Source organism: Dromiciops gliroides, chromosome 1, assembly GCF_019393635.1.
Source record: "Dromiciops gliroides isolate mDroGli1 chromosome 1, mDroGli1.pri, whole genome shotgun sequence".
NCBI classification, from domain to species: domain Eukaryota; kingdom Metazoa; phylum Chordata; class Mammalia; order Microbiotheria; family Microbiotheriidae; genus Dromiciops; species Dromiciops gliroides.
Genome location: NC_057861.1, coordinates 655,957,547 through 655,978,370, shown reverse-complemented (window position 1 = coordinate 655,978,370; position 20,824 = coordinate 655,957,547). Strand labels below are relative to the sequence as shown.

The 20,824-nt window shown below is 39.8% G+C and overlaps 1 protein-coding gene across 2 annotated transcripts in view; it reads right to left on the bottom strand.

Moving 5' to 3' along the window:
* Nucleotides 1–20,824, bottom strand: part of ADAMTSL1 (ADAMTS like 1) — a 1,070,304-nt gene that overhangs the window by 397,963 nt on the left and 651,517 nt on the right. The window contains exon 1 of one of the 2 annotated variants that reach the window (XM_043978111.1): nucleotides 6,988–7,179. The exons of the other annotated variant lie outside the window; for it this stretch is intronic. Coding sequence (XP_043834046.1) covers nucleotides 6,988–7,050 — 63 coding nt within the window. The 5' untranslated portion in view covers nucleotides 7,051–7,179. Of the gene's footprint in view, nucleotides 1–6,987; nucleotides 7,180–20,824 lie in introns of those variants that run through there. 2 annotated transcript variants of the gene reach the window in all.

Here is a 20,824-nt window from a genome sequence, read left to right as displayed (position 1 = left end):
CAGACAGACATCAGCTCTGCCAAATCCCAGTAATAGGCACATTTGCACGTCTGAAGCATGCCCCAAAGTGCTTAGCAGAGTGGACAAATACTCAATACCCCACAAGCCACCTATACTAAAACATAATGAAGAGAAAGAGGTAGAATCTAATTTCAGTTTTCCCACATGTAAAATGAAGAGTTGTATCGCTATTAACTATGAATACTTTATATTCTACAGCCATAGAATGAGTAGTCACCTAGGTAAGGTCCTTTGAAAGATTGAAATATGAATACATGTTTGCACTTTGTGACATCTGTAACTTAGAAAGCCGTCCAGTGAAAGCTTTAAAACTTCCATCACCTCCAGGCTTTGGTGGGACCTACCTGGACCTGTGTGTCTATCTGTGAAGGTTATTTCCAGCATGGAAACTCCCTCTGTTGAGGCAGATGACTATGTAGAATAACTGTAGAGAGCTGCTTAAGGAAAATAGTAAATTAAATGACTCAGCTATGGTAATATTACTCCTTTGTTTCACAGACAGGACTTCAGCCTAGACCTTCCTGAGTCTAAGGCTAGCCTTCTGTCCATTATGCCACTACCCTCCCCGAGTTTACCAGTGTAATTAATTAGGATGATGACAATACATTTTGATTTATAGGGGTATAGAGCACTTCACATACATGAGCTCATTTAGTTCTCACAACACAACCCTGTGAAGTGGGTAATGCAAATATGTTTATCCTAATTTTAAAATGAGTGAACTATGTAACACAGGATCATAGAAACATAGGGAGTATATTCAAAATTACCTGGAAAATACTTATTCTTCTTGAGATAAAACTTTAAATATGGAGGGGGAAAAACTTGGGGACTAACCTTATGTAAGAAATGTGATTTTCTGATTTGGAAAAGAAAAAAATAAAACTTTTATCTTAAATAAATATCAGGAAATATGTGAAATAAAAAGACATTTTCTTTTTGGTCTACTCAGAGAAGGATGGATAGACACATACTACCACATCCTATGTCAGTTAAAAGGTTTGGGATATTTTAGAAGACAATGGATCTTTTCCCAACCAATTTATACTGGTATCTTCCTACCTTTATTCCTACACTATCCCCAATCCACCCACGGAGAACATGAAAGCACTCTTGGTTAATACTGTAGATGTGTCCTATCCTATTCATTCCATTCATTAATCCACATGTTCCATAAGCAGATATGTATTAACAGTGCTTGCCATGGACTCAAGAAGTGTAGGGTTAATTTCTGGCACTCACATTCTGGTAAGTTACTTCACCTCTTTCAAATTTATTGTCTTCATTTGTAAAAGAGGGCAAAGACTTGAACTATTATTTACTAAGATTGTGGCAGGGAAAGTGCTTTGTAAACGTTATTAAATAAAACAAGAACATGCAATTTGGAGTTGGGAGTTCTATATTTTAAATCTGACCTTGACATTTGGTTGCTGTGCCACCTTGGAGAAATTATCTTATCTCTCAGAGCTTTTGTTTCTTCATCTGTAAAGTAGGGAAAATAACCCTTGCTCTATGCACCTCCAAAGGATTTTTGAGAAAAAAGCTCTATACCCCTTAAAGTGCTAGGAAAATCAATCAATAAATAAACATTTGTTAAATCCCTACCATGTGTCAGGCACTATGCTAAGTGCTGGGGATACAAGAAGGATACAACAAAAGACAGATCCTTCCCTCAGAGACCTTATGATATAATGGAGCTATTAGTATGAAGAAAATTTTTCCCTTTGAAAGAAGTAGAGATGAAATTTTTTTCTCTCCAAATATTGCAGAAACAAGAAGGAAAATGGTGAACCACCCAGAGGACCTGAACAAATACAAGATGACAAAGCAGCTATTCAGAGAAATTCCTACCAATGAGCATGGGATCAACCATCTGTCCTTTTTGTTTGTACATCTTAGTGATTGGAGCAGCCTCTTTACAGGGAGAGACCTATGAGAGACTCTAGAACTTTCCAGAGATGTAAAAACAGTATGTGCTGGCACACCATGGAAACTGGGGTGCTCCTGTTAGCAATGTCTCTTAGAAAAGGGAACAGTTATCCTTTGTCTAGGATATGCCCTAATCTCAAAATGAGGGAGCTGGGGAGACTTGAGTCATTTACTTCTAAGCTCGTGGAAAAGAAGAGGTTGATAGCAACAGCTTACCCCAGTGAGCCGGCTTTCCTCTCGCACAGCTGTGTTGGTGTATTTCAATTAGGATCCTTGAGGCCTGACATCACCTCTGGTATGCCAGTCCTAAGGCTCCCATGAGCCAATACTGCCAATCAAGCCAAAATCCAACTGCATCAATGTGGTTTTATGATGTAGAGAGAAAATGACATGGAATCACCTCTTACTGCTGAAAATCTCAAGTTGGAAGCCAGCTATCCTGAGAAGGAAAGTTAATCACAATATGACTGTAAGATCTGGATAATATTTTCCCATGATTATTTCAACACACTCAACAAATGGGTCATATGTGATAGTCAAGGCAATCCCTTGACTCTAAGAAAGCAAAAATTTCCTGGGTTATGAGTATGAAATGATAACTTCTGGGCCATTCTATTAATTGGGCAAGAAGGGGAGGAAAAAAGGTTGTATGGATTGAGGCCAGGCCAGAATCATGTTTGAGATATCTTTGGGAGTTGGGTTCTGAAAATGATGTCATGACATGACCATGAGACATAGAAATATTAGATTTATGAGAGGTTACCTGGACAAAGAGTTGAAAATACAGATTAAAAACCATGAAAGGATGGATACTTGAAACCTAAGGGGATGGGTTGAGAGAAAAGACTTGGAGAATCTTTTCCCCTATTGCTTAAGTCAAAAAGAAGAAGGAGTGAACCTTTCACAGCCTAATATCACTCCTGCAAGAAATACAAAAGGAGTATTTGCATTTACATATGGCAAGAATGAAGTGCAAAAAAGGGCAAGTGTGTTGGTATGTGGGTAGCTAAATACTTTAGCGAGAGAGTAAGAGGTAAAACCCTCCGGAATCCATTTTTTCCCAATGTCATTACCACCATTTTCTCCACTTCCATTGCCATCACTTCTGAGAGGATGCCCTTTATGCATATTTATATCTCTATATGCACACACGCATGTATAGGCCAGCTCTGGGTGATCCACAATGTCTTTCCTAGGGAAGAATGCCACTTGGCAACAGAATTCTTTTATAAGAACTGGAGACTCTTTCTTTGAGAAATATAAAGCCACAGTACTAAGTCTTAAATTCCACTCTCCATATCACACAAAAAAACAGTCAAGGAAGTAAACAGAAGACCGAAGCTGGCCCTGAACAGACTGAGACACTTAAAAAGGCAGCCTGAGAAAATAAAAATCTAGCTGACCAAGTCTAGACAAGAAACTATAGAAAACACATTAAGAAAATGACTTTTTAAATAGATGCTATAGTATATCCCATAGATTCATGTGAAGTATGCCTTGGGTATAGTTTAAAGACAATATAAGCACATGAATAGAAATAGATGGATTGATGAACAGTTAAAGACAGGCAAATACGCACACACTCACATGGAGTGAACCTTGCCACATTCAGCTGTAAATAAGGAATTTAACATTCATTCCACAGGCTAATGGTGCATATAGTCATCCAAGAAAGATCGACTTAGATAATAGCGGAGTAGAGTGCCAGAGAGCCTGAAAGGAATGGCCTATTGTGTTTGACTAGTTTCCATGTATAAATTAGTGCAGAGAAGAAAAAGAAATTCAACAGAAAAACACATGTACTTTATTATAATTCCTAGTGTTACTCCTGCAGCCCTCACAATAGCAGGCAAAAGAACTGAAAACCACTGAAAAGAGGTAAAAGGCAAATGCAGATTTGATTAAATGCCTTTCTGACAAGAAGGGGTTTGACTTCAAATTTGGATGAACGCACATGTCAAAGGCTGGTCATGGTGTTAGCCCACATTCTCTTCGAGTTAAACAATTGGCTTGGGAGTGGGGAGTGGGGAGTGGAGGAGAATAAAGAGAGGGAAGGATAGGAAGATTTGGATCAGTTTTATCTTTTCAATTTTTATTTGAACTCAGTGTATAAGTTAAATCTTTTGAACTACTGTTTTTTTTTAATATCCATGATAGAAAGAGCATAAGATCTTTGGGTTTTGCACACACAGAAAAAATGGACTCCACACTTAAATAAATATGAAAGGCATGCAGGCCTCATTTTTTTTTACCTCAAGAAACTGACCCTCTATGGAAGGATTTTAATTTCAAGTCTCAAAAAACATTGAGATCACAACATTTCCCATTGACAGAATAGTTTATCACCAAGACCTTACTGGAGATATTTAGCCACCACTGAAATGAAGGAGATTCCAGGGTGGAGGCTGGGAATACCACTAGAGACACAGAACATTTTACAAGCCAGAAGAAACAGGATTCCTAAGAAAATGTCTCAGCGAAAGTGCATGGACCACAGGCTTCTACTTTTGAAACACTTTGTTATGCTGCCTTAACTATGCATGCTAAAAATGGTGAATTGATGCTACTGAGTTTTGTAACTATAGCAGAAAACCTAACAGAGATTAAGTAAATGGACCACTTTAGATTAGGCCTATAATTCAATTCTGGTCTCCCACCCATAGCATCTGAATGAGCTGAAATTCAGTAAATGCAGAAGTTGTGCAAAGGTTCCATATGATTATTGCTAAAGATGAAAAAAAGCCTATGAAGTAATAATTAATATTTCTATAGTCTTTAAGGTTTACAACAGATGTCTGAGGAAGGTGGTTCCAGTGTAATTATTTGCGTTTTTCAGATGAGGAACCCAGAGACTGATAGGGGTCAAGGAGCATATCCCAGTGCACAAAGCTAGCAGGTACTTCAAGTTGTCTCTATCTTCAGTACTCCCTTCACTATCAAAGTATGAAAGTAACTGTTACCATGATAGGAGTCAGATCTGGTCTAAGATTTTTTACAGGTAAATGCACTTCAGTGCTGGTGTTTTACTTTCATGGGACTGAATGTGTTGGCTGATATTTATCATATAATGTTACTTTTCAAGTTCTGAATCTTGGCAATCATGAGCTAGTCAGCTCTCTTCCAGCAAGAGCTTAGAATTTCATAATTTATTTAAATTTATGTACAAATAAAAGTTTATTTTTTCCCTTGCATATTTACTCTTGTTTAGGCTTTGCATATTTTCAATGCTTTTAGATCATGAACATGGTACTTTTTACATATGTGCCTGATTGCTCATGGCATGGTATATACCTTTTAAGATGATGTTTGTAATAAATGGCATATATGGTATATAGCAAAAACACATTAAGACAATCCATCAATAAGTATACATTTCCCCTGCAAACTATATCAAGAGCGCATTTCTAAAAGAGAGTATTTAAATAAGCTAAAATATGACTGGCAATTTGCTTTATAATATAAGATAATGGAAAAAAGTTTCAGAAAAATGTGGGTTTTTAAGCACAAAAATTGAGGCTTGCCAAGAACTGACAGGATAAAAGGCAACACATCACATGTAACACGAGTGAGCTCCTTTCTAATTGCCTATCCAATCATCTAATCACGACCTAGGGAAAGGAGAAAATATGGCAATTGTATTGCCAACATGATATGAATAGAATGCTTACTAATTGGCAATGCTGCCCCCCCCCCCATTTTTCTATTTCTAGTAGGGCAGCTCTGAGTTCAGCCTTTGCACTCATTGCTGTATTTCTAAATAAATATATAGCATTTATACATTATGGTTACTGAATCACAATGACGCAATTTATTAAAAGGTACAAATGTACAGAATATCAACATGGCAAGTGATTACTATAGATGAAGAATACCCGTCAAGATGCCCAATTTATTTTGAGTGGCTTGCTTTGCTGCTTCCAGAGAACAGGGTAGACATGTGCTGCTAAAACTTAATTAGAATGAAATAGACCGGCACTATGAATTCCTCAGGGCCATCTATATTTTGGTTGGGCTTCCATTGGCTTGTTGCTGCTCTGAGGAAGTACTAACATTCCATAAATGTGACAGGGAGGGCTGCAATCACGTTTGCTTGGAATCAGCGTGTGCAAAGTTTGGAATCAAATCTTCAGATGAGGTTTACAAAGCTGCTTGCCCAGAACACTCTGGTTTTAAAAAAATGTGCATTGCTATTAATATTTTCAGTGCAGATTTTTTTTTGGACAGTAAATGTTCATTTTTCTGCCTGTAAAACCAAGAATGAGTCACAACAGAACATTTACTTCGAGTCCAAAATCCAGGCAGTGTGCAGTGCTGACCAGCTTCCACTGTAGCATCTATTTTATCAGTTTGATGGTGGAATATTACTTTAACTACAGCAACACCCCCCCAACCCCCATAAAAAAGCCATCCGTTTATCATCTGCAGAAGTATACCTAAGATCAAAAGGCAGAATTCTCAATTCATAAAAACCAGCATTAACTTGTATCTATGAATGATTTGCAGTCAGTTTGTTACGATGATCATAGGAGATAACTGCACAGAGAATAGCTAGTTTCTTTTTTACCTGCTTTCTCAATACATGTGCACAGGGAAGGGGAAAACCATTTTTTAAAAGGCAGAGAAAAGACTTTCACAAGCCAGAGTGAGTAAAACTGGTCAGAACACAATAGTGCATTACCGTTGAGTTCAGAGGGACTGCTATCCAAATTCCAAGCATGCAAACCATCATTTACACAGTCTATAGTTCACAAGTTTATGTTGTGTTTCCCAAGTTAATCTCATGATTTTATTCTATACCTGTAACCAATTACAACAAGTCTCCACGATTTTATTTCACTCGGGGAGTTGAAGTTATTGAGGGACTTTTTTTTTTTTAATCACAGACAACAAATTTACCTGGCACTTTAAGATGAAAACGTAACATGCATATAGTCACATACAACAACAACGACAACATAACACAACACGACACAACACTACTTAACATAAGACAAAGTATATGGTAAGACCTAAGTATTGAAATGAAAAGACATTTACCAGAAGTAGGAGAGCCAGGAACAGGAGCGATGTGCCAGGAGTTGCCCAACGGCAGCGTTCCATGCTTGGATCCTTGCCGGAATGTGAATCGGACACTGAATAAGCTGCTAAGTGCTCCTCTGCCTCCTGTCACATCCAGTACTGGTGCTAACACTTCAGTCCTGCCTATCAGCTTCCATCAGCCCTGCTCACATTTCCTGACCAAGTGGTGGGTGGGTGGATGGGTGGGGGGTAAGCTGAATGGAATCTCTCTCGGAGCAGGCAGCCAGCCAATCAGGCTTCTGCTAATCAGACATGCAGAATAACAAAGCCAGGGGTACAGAGAAAGTATAACAGAGAGAAAGAGAGAGGGAAAAAAGGGGGGGAAAGGAAGAAAAAAAGAAAGAAGAGAGCAAGCAGCAAATAAAGAAAAGAAGCGCAAAAGATGAAGAATTCCAAAGATGAAGCAAAGCCCTGGGCTTTTAAAAGTAACCTGGATAGTTCTATGGGAGGTATATTCTGCTTGCCTTTTGTTTGTGTTTATTCCTGTCATTTGGTAAAGTACAGTAGCTCTTTTTGTGACTGTGTACTGTTTCATTCAGGAGAGAAACTTAATCCCTGTCAATATATAACATATGCCATAAAGGGAAAGAATCATAGACAATAGCCTACTCTTAACACGCTCTTTAAAGTATTCTGTGCAACTTTTATTTCTCCTCCATAAAGTTGCTCCTTTTTTTCCTTTTTGGATGTGGAGAAGGCAGAGTGCATGTGATTTAGACACCCCCCTCAAACCTAAATGGCTGGTATATATGTGTTAATTATTTTAGCATCAGAAGATGGCAGAGTTGTCTTTTTCTACAAACTAAAAACAAAATCACCATGATTCTATGGATTTTCAAGGCAGAGACAGAAATTCAGATGTCTCACTTTCCAAAGAGCACTTAACAAAAAGGACAAGTTCACTTTAATTTGGGTTTGGGTAATTGTTCTGACATCAAGTCAGCTTTAGGGTTGTCTGTGTTAGTATGGGACAGGGAAAATGGCATTAAATCCATGGAGAACTCCAAAGTTTCACTGCAACTAATAACCTCTTGCCCAATGGAATCTGTTATAAGAGCCACTCTGCAGAGCATAATAAGCAATGGGAATTTTACCTCCTTTCCCTTTGCCTATTGAATTTGGATAAGAGAGGAGAAATAGGGAGAAGAGAGTAGAAGAGAGGAGGGGATATGTTAGAAGGAGAAGAAGAGAAAGAAGGGAAGGCAGGGGGAGGGGAGGGAAGGGGAGATATTAGGAAAATAGGGCAAGGGAGGAAAGGGGAGGAGAAAAGAAGAAAGAAGGGATGGTATTAAGAGAAGGAGAAAAGGAGAAGAGAGGGTGAAGAGAGTGAAAGGAGGGGAGTGGTGAATGGAAACAGATAAGAGAAGAGAGGAGAAAAGGGGAGATGCTAGGAGGAGGAGATGTTAGGAGTGGGGGAAGGGGAGGGGAGGAGAGGAGAAGGGGAAAGGAGAGAATTGGAGGGGAGGAGAAGATAGAAAAGGAAAAAGGAGAGGAGGAGAAATGTTAGCAGGAGAAGATGGGGAGAGAGGATAAGAAAGGAGGGAAGGAGAGGAAAAAAGAGGGGAAAGGAGAGAAGAGGAGAAACGAGAGAAGAGCAAGGAGATGAGAAGGGAAGAGAAGATAAAGAGAGGAGGAGAGAGAAGAGGAGAAGCTAGGAGAGGAATGGAGAGTGGGGAGATGTTAGGAGGAGGAGAAGGGAGGAGAAAAGGAGAGAAAAGAGGAGAAGAAAGGGAGGAGAGGGAAAGAGAAGGGAGAAGAGGAAAACTAGGAAAGAAAAAGGAGGAGAGAAGAGAAGTGAGAGGTCCAGGAGAAAAAGAGGAAGCAAAGAGAAATAGGGAGATAGAGTCATACAAAGAAACAGAGAGACAGTGGCAGGGAATGGAAGATGACTGAAATTCTGTGAGAGGATGCTCATCTTTGAGTGGCATTGCTGATGAGCAATGAAATGGACAGAAAGTAGACCACGGATCTGGAAGGAAGTCAAGAAGCCTGAGTCTGACCAGATAATCCTCAAACTAGAAAATGAGACCCTGAACAAGCAAGAGTTGATTGAACGAAATAAATACTGTTCACCATTTATGAAAGTGTTAAGTGCCAAACTAAGACATATTTTACCTTCCTTCCTTGAAGTATATCATTTAATATACATTGACTATACACTTACCTAATCAAATACTTCGTTTTTTTGGTGAGGCAATTGGGGTTAAGTGACTTGCCTAGGGTCACACAGCTAGTAAGTGTCAAGTGTCTGAGGCTGGATTTGAACTCAGGTCCTCCTGAATCCAGGACTGGTGCTTTATCCACTGAGCTGCCTAGCTGCCCCTAATCAGATACTTCTAAGAATGATTTCTTTTGCAGAACCTTGAAAAGCCCAACAAAATATACCCAATACCTACAATGTGTTAAGAATAATTTCCCACACACCCATCTCCCCCTTCTTTTTCTTCTTTCAATCAGAGAGCATAAGGAATACTCTGTGGTGCTGTAATAGGCATATGAATACAAGTAGGTTACCCTACATATATGCCTGCAGTGTTGCATGTTTAAAAAGGTGGGGGGAAGCAGGTTGTTCAACCGCTGGTTACTTACTGCATATGGTATATCAATTAGGGATGGATAAGCTGTTAAAATCCTATTTCCAACTTGTTAGGAAACTTGAGGCATACAAAGATTCACTTGGATTTTCTCGATCAAACATGTAGACTAGGGAGAAAATTGATAATACAAATCAAACACAGAGAGATGCTTGATTCTATATACTGTTTGGTTTTGGAACTATTTCCTTTGCAAATCTCTCAAAAACTAGCTAATACTGGTAAATCAGAGAACATGATTAGACTTAAACTCTTGTCTGATTATATGAAATCTTCACTACACTAAAAAAATGTTGCCATGAACTGCTATCACTCATAACATTGCATATTGTATAACTATATTTTATACCTTAAGACTTTTGCTTCTAGTTTTGCATCCATTCTTGGAACAGTTTTAAGGACTAGTTATTAAAAATCACAAGTTCTTTTAGAGTACAGCATTTAGTGGAGTATGTGCACAGAAAAGAGGAAGCAAGGGCAACTATTTCAATAAATATTTATTTGTAGCCCCCCTCCCCCAGCTCTATGCTTGGTACTGGGGATACAAAGATAAAAATAAAGGGGTTGTTGCCCTCAAGGAGTTTCCATTCTCCTACATAGTTGGCTTCTGCCCATAAAACCAAGTATGAGTCATGACAGAAGATGTGAGTCCAAAATACAAGCATTGTACAGTGGCAATCTGTTGCCTCTAGCACATCTCTCTTCAATCAATCAGTTTGATGGTGGAATGTTACTCTATCACCCTCCCGCATAAAAATCATCAGTTTTTCATCTGCACAAGTATCCCTAAGATCAAAAGGCAGATTGCAATGAAAGGTCACTTGAGGGAGCATGATTTCTCATGATAGAAAGGCATCCCAGGTATGGAATCTAGAAATGCAACAATCTTTGCAGTTGAGCAGAGATCTACAAGTAAAGGGAATTTCTTGATGGTTTTACAAAGGGAGAAAAGGACTTGTAGTGCAAGACTTGTGAATTATCTTTTTTGCCACACATGTTCTCTATATGTGTGCCTAACTACCATTGTGCTCTTAGTTTAAGCCCACCCTTTCCCTGGATGCTCTTTATGTAGGAAAGTATATCCCAGTATTTTAGGGAATCATTTTCTACTAACTGTTATTACTAAATTATCTTAATAAAGAGTTCTTCTAAAAACTAATTACATATGAATGTGGTAGAATTACAAAGAACAAACAACCCTAAAGAAGAGACTGGAGAAGACACTTCCCCTCCCCCCACTCTAGGTATGGGTCACTGTAATTAATATAATTTTTTGCATGTATTCATTGGTTTTGTAGAATTTTTTTTCTTTGTCTTCCTAAAATACTTTGTTATAAGGGATGGACCTCTAACAGGCCAAAGTTGATGTATATATGAATAAATTTGGGTGTTGTAGAAATAAATAAATAAAATCGGATTTTAAAAAGAGCTAATTAAATTCTATTCTCTGCTTGTTAATGGGGAACACAATAGTGTGGGCTCAGGAATGACAGTACTTGAACCATAGCTTATCAGAGGTACTCCTAGAATGCTAAATTGTTAGTGCCCTATTGGAGATCCCAAACCTTGATTGTGAGTGCATATTGGGTAAGGGGCCTGTATGGAAGAGTGCAACAAGGGAAAACGAAGTAGTCTCGAAGGTAGAAGAAGAGCCCAAAATGCAATTATCTCAGAAAACAAAAGAAAAAAGCATCAGAAACCATAAATAAGTTGTATAGAATGAGAATTGAGAAGAAAAGTCATTAAACCCGACATTAATGCAATTATTGGAAACTAGAGAGTAGTTTGAATTGAGATGTACACACAGGCCCCAAAATAGAAGAAAGTGAGAAATGGGCTGGAGGTAGGGAATTGAGGGAATGAGTACAGTTGCTTTTTGGTTGTGAAAGAGAAAAGGGAAATGGGATAAGAGACTGGGGAAATGGAAGGGCCAAGTTGAGGGTTTTAAGAATAGTCGAAAGTTGGATATGTTTATAGGCAGCAGGGAAGGAGTCAGTGGTTAAAGAAAGATAAAAACAAGAGAAAGTGATAGAATGATCTACCAGGCAAGTTCCCAAAGGTTTTGGGAAAGGACACAAACAGAAGAATTGATGTTGTCAAGGAGAAGAGAAAAAAGCATTTAAAGGAAGAATGACAGTGTATAGCTGAATTGGTCAACTATAAAAACTGAATGGAGGAAAGTGAAGCCAGGAATACCTAAAAGACTGAGAGAACAGTGGGAGATGGGGGGGGGGGGAAGGGAGAGACTATGGGTCACAGGGAAGAAAAACAATAGGTTTAGAATGGATGAGGAAGAGATATTAAAGGATAAGAAATTATCCGTTCAAGAATTTGTGATCGGGGCAGTTAGGTGGCGCAGTGGATAGAGCACTGGCCCTGGAATCAGGAGTACCTGAGTTCAAATCCAGCCTCAGACACTTAACACTTACTAGCTGTGTGACCTTGGGCAAGTCACTTAACCCCAATTGCCTCACTAAAAAAAAAAAAAAAGAATTTGTGATCAAGGAAGCTCAGCTGTGCAGGACAGGGAAGTCAAAGTACATATCTCTCAAAGATAGAGTTCATGGGAGGCAAAGAGGTTGAAAAACTGGGAGGTTGAGATGTTTGAGGAGATATCTATATATTGATGTCCTTGAGCATGGAGACAAGGGTTGGGATGAAGATGAATACCATGACTTAGTTACTAAACTCCTTAAGAAATGAAGGAGAATGATCTGGATCAGGTTGGGAGATAACTGCAACAAGGATCTGGAATGGGTGATCTAGGTCAGTGTTTCTTCCACTTTTTCCACTCATGACCCCTTTTTGCTGGAGAAAGTTTTTTACATGACCCTAGGTATAAAGGTGTATAAAATAGGCGTATAAAACCTTTTACTGTTGCCAAATTTTTCATGAACCCCGCCCTACCACATTTGGTTATATAACCCCATGGGATTTACAAACCCACAGTTTAAGTGTCTGTGATCTAGGTGGATGAAGTGAATGTCAAAGGGAGAAAGGCTGCTGAATGATGGAAGCAAAAGGATGGTTTGGATGTGAGAGTGAGGACCAGAGAAGGCTCTTCTGGCCGAATCTGACAAGGAGCTTGAAAAAATGAGGCTCCAGTGTTGGAAGAGATGGTTAAGGATGCACTCTTGCCTAGAGGGAGTAAATTTTCTAATAATACCAGAAAACTGAAAGAGCATGAGGTGAAGAGACCTAGGATGAAGTGGCACGTGCTAACAATATAGTAGGAGTTCCAGAAGATACAATACTAATAGAAGGGCAGAGGAGAATACAGTTTGTGGAGTGGTAGGTTTGAGATTATGGGAAGGGGTAGTAGAGGGAAAGGATTTTCCTCCTCTGTCCCTAGCTTCTAAAATGGGAATAAAGAGTTCAGAATTTGCCAACAATAGAACAGGGAAAGTAATTGAGGGGGACCTCTACCATCCAGAGTTCTATGAGAATTAAACATAGAGTCAAGGCTGGGGAGAAAGGAGGGGAGAGGATAGCTTCAGTTTCTAGGGTTAGTCACTCCAAACACAAAAGAGGTGGGGTTTGAAGCAACAGGGAGTTTGGTTGTCTGGGTGTCTGGATGAATATATCATTAGTATTTGAGTTTTCTGGAATAAACTGAATACATACTCAGTGAGAGTCCCATAATCTCATGCCAATATATGTGTGGAGGAAGGGTGGGGGAAATGTGACACATCCTTCTAAAGTGCTCAGCTCTCACCATCTGAGTCTTCAGAAATGTAGGCTCCATGCAGATGTAGGGCTCTAAGGATGGGGATTTCTGGTGGCTTTCTACTCAAGATTGTAGAGAGATGTGTCTCTTTCATTGCAAGTCCTTTAGTGCTTCTGGCTTGTTATCTCTGGTGGATGAGTCTTCTTCATCATAGACCTTATACTATAAAAACTTTGGTTCCCCAAGACTCTGGATCAATTATATTTCAGAGATCCTCTTCGCCTTGTTGATGGAAGAAGGTCACTGTGGTTATTAGGTCTTTAGGGGTTGGATGTAATATGCATATGCAAAGAATTGAGCTCGAGAATTTCATGCCAAGATGGCAGGAAAGGAGACAAAGTCAGAAGATACTCTGAATGTGCAACAAATCCTGGGTTGGAGTCCCCAAATATATAGAAACGTCAATACCTTTGGTTCCCTGAAGCTACTGATGACTTGAATAAATCTGTTCTGGATCTCAGCTGGATATGTATTCACTGATCCTTCATTCCATCTCAGATGGGTATGAGTTCCTTTAGCAGCTAGCATTTACATAGTCCTTTAAGGTTTACAAAGCATGTTACAAATATTATCTCATTTTATTCTTGTAATAATCCTGGGAGATAGGGGCTATTATTATCATTCTTTTATAGATGAGGAAACTGAGGTAGGAAGAGGCTAAGTGAGTTCCTCAGCGTCATATACATATTAAATATCTAAGACTGGATTCGAATTCAGGTCTTCCCAATTCCAGGTCTGATTCTCCTTCCATTATACCACCTAACTTCCATAAATATGGCACGAATAAGGAGGGAATGGAAAGCTGTCATCACTATTTTAGTTGTCAAAAATTTTACTAACAACTACCATAATGCTCCTCTAGAACATTTTCAGAAATGAAACCTGGCAGAACATTTTGAAGTCACAGAATTCCATCTGCTCTGTTTTGGTGCTCAATGCTTTGTTAATATTCTGCTTTGTATATACATACCGATGTGTCTTTCCTAGAATATATTTTCCACGAAGTCAGGAAATATGTCTTTTCAAGACATGTCAACAAGTATTTGTTGAACACTGTTAGGTAACAGCTCACCCACTACTATGCTCTGTATTGTGAGGAATCACTGTCCCTGCCTTCAAGATGTTTAATATTTTGTGTGTGGGAGGGAGAAAGGATGGTATAGTAGAGAATTTGAAGAAGCACCAATTAGTTGAGTGCTAAGCCTTGTTGGTAGAGCACTCTGGGAATGAAGCGAAGGGGGAAGTCAGCATAGGCTCGAATAGTTGGGGAAGCAAGGGGGATGGCAAGAGAATAATAATTTATAAAGTACCTACTCTGTGCTAGGCACAGTTCTAAACTCTTTACAAATATTATCTCCTTTTAATCCTCACAAGAACCCTGAGAGGTAGGTGCTGCTATCATCCTCATTTTAGAATTAAGGAAATAAAGGCAGAGGATAAGTGACTTGCCCAGATTCACATACCTACTAAGTGTCTGGGGTCGTATTTGAATATAGGACTTCTTGGTTCCAGGGGCTATGTTCTATCCACTGTGGAACCTAGGTGCAGGTCAATGGATCCTTATTGATGTGGCACGAAGGTAGAAGAGGAATGATAACTGCAAGTATTTGAAAGGTTTTCTTATAGAAAGATAAGATTTATTTTTCTTGACCTCAGAGGCGGAAAGGGGAGAAAAATTACATAGAGGCAGATTTGGAGTAAATATTAAAAACAAACTTTTGATTAAAACTTAAAAAGTAGAAAAGGGGGCTGCCTTCACAGTGGCAAATTCCCCCTTTTTAGAGGTCTTCAAGTAGAATCTGGAAGAATATTTGTTGGGGATATTGTATAGGGACTCCAGCTCTGGTTGGACTAGGTAACTTCTAAGTTCCTTTCCAACTCGGAGATTCTGTGATAATGAGGCAGATGGGCCCACTGTGGGAGCAGCTCTAAAGGGAAAGGAAAGGAGCTCAAGACATGGCTCCTTAGGTTTTATTACAGTATATGTTACCTAAAATTGCAAAGTCGCCTCTTTCTCCCCCCTACCGTTTGGCCTTTCTGTCTCTCAACTTCATCATTTCTAAATACCCTTTCGGTGCTGAAGAAAAATAAAATAAAACATAGGAAATCGACTCAAGATATATGCTATGCAGACTTGAGAAAGACCCCTGGTGGTATCTGAGCAGGGCATTGGCTCAGCACTGCCCCCCCATTCCCTCCCCCTTTTCTGTCTCTTTCTCCTCTCTTTTCCTCTTCTCTCTTCCCCTCCCTTCTTCTCTTCTCTCCTCTCCTCCCCTCTTTTCTCTTCTCTTCTCCTCTCCTCTCCTCTCCTCTCCTGTCTCTCTTTCTGACTCTGTCCCCTGATTGTTCTGTTTCTTTTCCCTTCTCTCTCTCTCTCTCTCCCTCCCTCTCTCTCTCTCCCCCTTTTACCCTTCCTTCACTTTGTCTCTCTCTCACCTCTTCATTCTCCCCTCCCCCTCCCCTGTCTCTCTCCTCTCTCTTCTATCTCTCCATTCTCTCCCTTCTGTCTCTGTCTCTCCCCCCCCTCCCCCCCGCCCATGTCTCAGCTGGTCTGTCTCTCTCCTCCTTCTCCCTCTTCTTCTCCCTCATGAGGTATCTAAATTAAAGCCATCAACAAGTGTCTGAGCTTTGGCGGAGGCTGCAGTGTCAGTGGTGGCGGCAGCAGCAGCAGCAGCAGCAGCAGCACTGCTCCTCAGCTCCACACACAATATATATTAGGTGAAGGGAACAGCAGCAAGAGAAAGGGTGTCAGAACTGTCTGAAGCATCGTTCCAAATGGTATGGATTTAACAATGCTTGATTTAAAAACCACCAGCCCCAGCAAGAGAAAGCTGTTAACATCAATATACTTTATGACAGGAAAGACTGAACTCAACTTTTGGAGTTTATCTCCCCAGGGAAAATGTGTTACGGTTTTCACTCTGGAGTCACCTGTCTCTTCACAGAAGTTGAACCTCCTTGTTTTGCCATCAGGTTGGGAGTAACTGGTACAGGGAAAGCAGCAAGGTCCACTGGGAAAATGGAGGGCTGCGGAGTGAGAAAACCTTGATTCTCTCAGGGAAGACCTTGATTTCCCAATTTTAAAAGGAGAACAACAAGGTTAGAGCCATTACCTGACTAAGTTTTATAAGATAGGAAAAAAATAACTCCTCTCCCCCCACCCCCAACTATAAGGATAAATAAGATGACAGACAGGAAGTTATTTGACTGAAAAAGGAAAGTGCTCAAGAAAATTAAGTTCATAGGATCCTAAGGGCAAGATGTGAGAGATCACTTAGTCCAACTCCCTCATTTTACAAATTGGGAAACCGAGGTACAGAGAGGTTAAAACTTGGAATTGTCACATGCTTTTCCTTCTGGCTCAGCTCGAGTTCTGCCTTTTCCCTTGAAGCTTTCCCAAACCATTCCATCCCAGAGATTAATCACCCAACAATCAAATACTGATTTCACTGTGACTCACTATGTAGAAGGCTCTACATGAGGCACTGCAGGGGAAATAACAGAAGTATATGACCCACTCCCTACCTCCAAGGAGATTAAGGGGAGAAGACCCTTTCTCAGGCATTGATGAGTGGGTCAGGATCAGTAATCCAGAAAAAATGACTGAGTCCATCACTTAGCACAGTGCCCAACACATAGTAGACATTTAATAAATGCTGACTGTGTGAGTTGGGGGACTTACAGACTATCAGAAGAAAAAACTAGCCTCTACCTTTGAAGACTGGAGAAGAAGATTCCAAAAAGTCTCAGAAACTGCAGCTCTAGCTAGGAGAGGCAGCATGGCAGAGCCAATAGGACACTAGTCTTGAAGACAGAAAGATCTAGGTTCAAATTCCACCTCAGATATCAGCTATGAGACCCTGAGCAAGTCACCTCAACCCTCTGCAGCTCAGTTTCCTCTTTAATAAAATGTCATCCAATCTATGGCAAGTGAACAGAAACCCACTGAAGTAAAAAAAAAAAAAAAGACAAAATCAGGCAGTAGTTAAGCAAGAAAGTCCTGTGATAGAATTAAAATCTTTGCAACTTGAACTACCCTCACATTTCCATTTGTTACCATTAGCAATCCTTGCTCTTGCCCCCACTGTATATTCCTCCTTACTCTTCTTAGTTAAATTACCTTTTAAAGACCTATAAGGTTAGGAAAGATAGGGTAGCCAGATGAAAACTGTCATGTTCTCCCTGCAAGGGATTTGAAATTTAAGAAATCCCAGTAACATAAGGGAAGGCATGACAGCTATTAATATAAAGGGAGCATCAATGATCTAAGAGCTGAGATAAGTGTTGGGAAAACAAAGAGTGGGGTAACAGGTCATAGGAGTTTTATAGCAGCTCCTGGCTCTATATCCAGGCTAAAGCTTCCAAACTTTATTCTGTGGGAAATGGGTAGGCATGAAAGGTTTTTGTCCAGGTTAGTAACAGAGGAACGATGGCAATGGTTTAAGAAAGTTCATCAGGGGGCGGCTAGGTGGCACAGTGCACCAGCCCTGGAGTCAGGAATACCTGAGTTCAAATCCGGCCTTAGACGCTTAACACTTAACTAGCTGTGTGACCCTGGGCAAGTCACTTAACCCCAATTGCCTCACTAAAAAATAAATAAATAAATAAAATTAAAAAAAAAAAGAAAGTTCATCAGGTAGCAGTGTATAGAATAGATTGGAATGGGGTAGAGAGATTGGTTATGGGAAGACTAGACTCTTGCTGTAGTCCATGAGAGGAAAAGGGCCCAAATTCAGGTGTTGGCAGTAGAAGTGGAAAAGGAGAGGCAGATTCAGCAAATGTAGTCTCTCTTATAAGTTTTCAAAGCCGATAGAATAAGTTGTGGAATTCTCCAGGTTTAGTTATTTTTTTTTCCACACTCCTGGTCAGGTAGAACTCATTTGCTGAGAGTCCTGTTGGGCTGCCTGTTGAGGCAGAAAAATTGAGAATCTTGGAACTTTTATTATTTTTTTTTATTTTTTTTGTTTTGCGGGGCAATGGGGGTTAAGTGACTTGCCCAGGGTCACACAGCTAGTAAGTTAAGTGTCTGAGGCCGGATTTGAATTCAGGTACTCCTGACTCCAGGGCCGGTGCTTTAACCACTGCACCATCTAGCTGCCCCATCTTGGAACTTTTAAAAGAAGAGGCAACTTTTGGATGACATTCTTGGTTGCAGCTCTTGGGTAGGCTTTCTACTCTGGTGTCAATCCAACTCCAAGGGGCTCCTGGATGCCCTGCCACATTTTGTGTTTTCTGCACTTTAGTAGGTGGTCTTGTGAGCTTGTCAGCATCACTAAGGTGGTAAAGATCAGTTAGTGGAAGAAATGGACTCAAACTCTGGCTCCCACCTCATTGTTTGTTCATGATATCATACTGCACCAATAACACATTATCCCCTGGAAGGCCCACCCTCTTCTCCAACTGGTGAGTTCCCTCTGGAGCTTATATTTTGTGGAGAGACTCAGGCTGGCTTTCATTCCCTTCTCAGCCCTGTTCCTGGATTCTATACTTAAAAATCATGCCTTCAATGTCTGAATGTCACCCCTGAGTCTTTTCTTTTTAAAGCTAAATATCCCCGTTCCTTCAACAATTCATCATATGAAAAAAAAAACAAACTTAAGATGTTTTTATATCTAGTCAATAAATACTTGCTTAATGAAAAAAGGGATAAAATTGTTTTCAAAATTAAAGACTAGAAAAGAAAACCAAACTCTGGAAAATCAAGATTTAAACTTGATGCCCTTTAAAAGGACAGAACAACAGTGTAGACTATCATGTGATTTTTAATGATTATCTTGTTACACAGTAATTCTTTTTATCACCAAAGACATTACTAGTTTCATTGCTGAGAAAAAAAAAAGTTAAAAAAGACCACAGAGGGAAGAGGTTACATATGATTAGCTGATTGAAGCAACTCTCCTCTACACTGTCTTCATTGGAAGGAAGAAAATGACAAAAAGCTTGAGTGGTAAAAAGTTAGAGTTCATCTTCTCACCTAAAATTGTAGTGAACTTCAAAAGAAGTGAGTTAGAAGGCGGAAACAGGTGACTGGTTAAAGAATTGTCTGAGTTTGGGAGAGCTGAGTGTAAATAATAGGAAAAAAAAACCATACCCGTATTTCTTAGACATATTTAAGACACATTTCTTAGAAGAAGAAATTACCATGAGATTTGCAAGAGACGAGTGCAAATTTTTGAAAGGTTACTGTGGCCTTGGAGCTACTGACATGAAAGGGAAGCTGCCCCTCCAAATTGTCTCCACTTCTAGCACACACAACTGAAAAACTGTGGAGAGCAGCTTTTCTCTTGGTTGAACCATTCTCTCTTCTCAGTAGAACTGAGGTATTCTGTCTTGCTCCCAGACTTGGAGATCCTTTATTATTTTGGATTCTTTGGCTTTTTTTTTTTTTTTTTTTTAGTGAGGCAATTGGGGTTAAGTGACTTGCCCAGGGTCACACAGCTAGTAAGTGTTAAGTGTCTGAGGCTGGATTTGAACTCAGGTACTCCTGAATCCAGGGCCCGTGCTCTATCCACGGCGCCACCTAGCCGCCCCTGGCTTTTTCTAATCTGTACCATTCCCCCAACTTCTGGTCACTCTTTTACTTGGAGAGATCAGTTTATTTAATATTCTTTATTTCTCTTTTTTGTGTAATCAGTATTTGGTGGGACGGAGCAAAACTGGAGATATCAAGCTATTACTCTCCTCTTGAGAGTTACCAAGGATAGTGCCTTTGACTTTGAGCCTAGTGTACACTTAAACTTATACAGCTACCTGAGGTTTGGTGAATAGATGTAATTATAGCTTAACATCCTCTCGGAGATAGGTGAGAGAAGGAGGAGGTGGCCAACCACGTTGCCATCTTCCTGCTCCCCACAAAGGGGAGTCCTCTTGGAGAGGTCTGGGACAAATCCCAGATTACATGCTATACATATAAGCTGAACCTTCTTTTATATTTACACAGCAGGTTGATCTGTCTGACTGTCTGTCTGTCTATCTATTACCTTACAAAAGTAAATAAGATAATAAAGAACTTATAAAATATCAGTGCCCCCCCCAAATAAAACAAAAAGAAAACCAAAAAAAAAAATCAGTGGCCCAGAAGTTAAAATACATTATTACTTTCTTAGCATAGGCAACTAGTAAGTATGGGAAGTAGAAGACTCCAAGGGTAGAAAGGAAAAACAAATACAAAACTAGCACCCAGTGGACATAACTTTCAAGAAACCACCTTCCTTCTGTCTCTCCCTTGCTTGGAGATAATGTATTTGGGCCCACAGCAAGAATAATGGAGAAAAATAAGGATGGAGAATGGCTAGCTGACCACTACCTTAAGAGAAGACTCTATCTCTAATACAAAGCTTCTTCATTCCTCAGGTTACCTTTTTCCTCCTCTGCCTACTATATTACAGATACTGACTCAGGGAGCAGTCTTCTTTCCTCCTTTCAGAGAACCTTGAGAGAAACTTCATGGGAATAATTTGCATGGCTTGGGTGA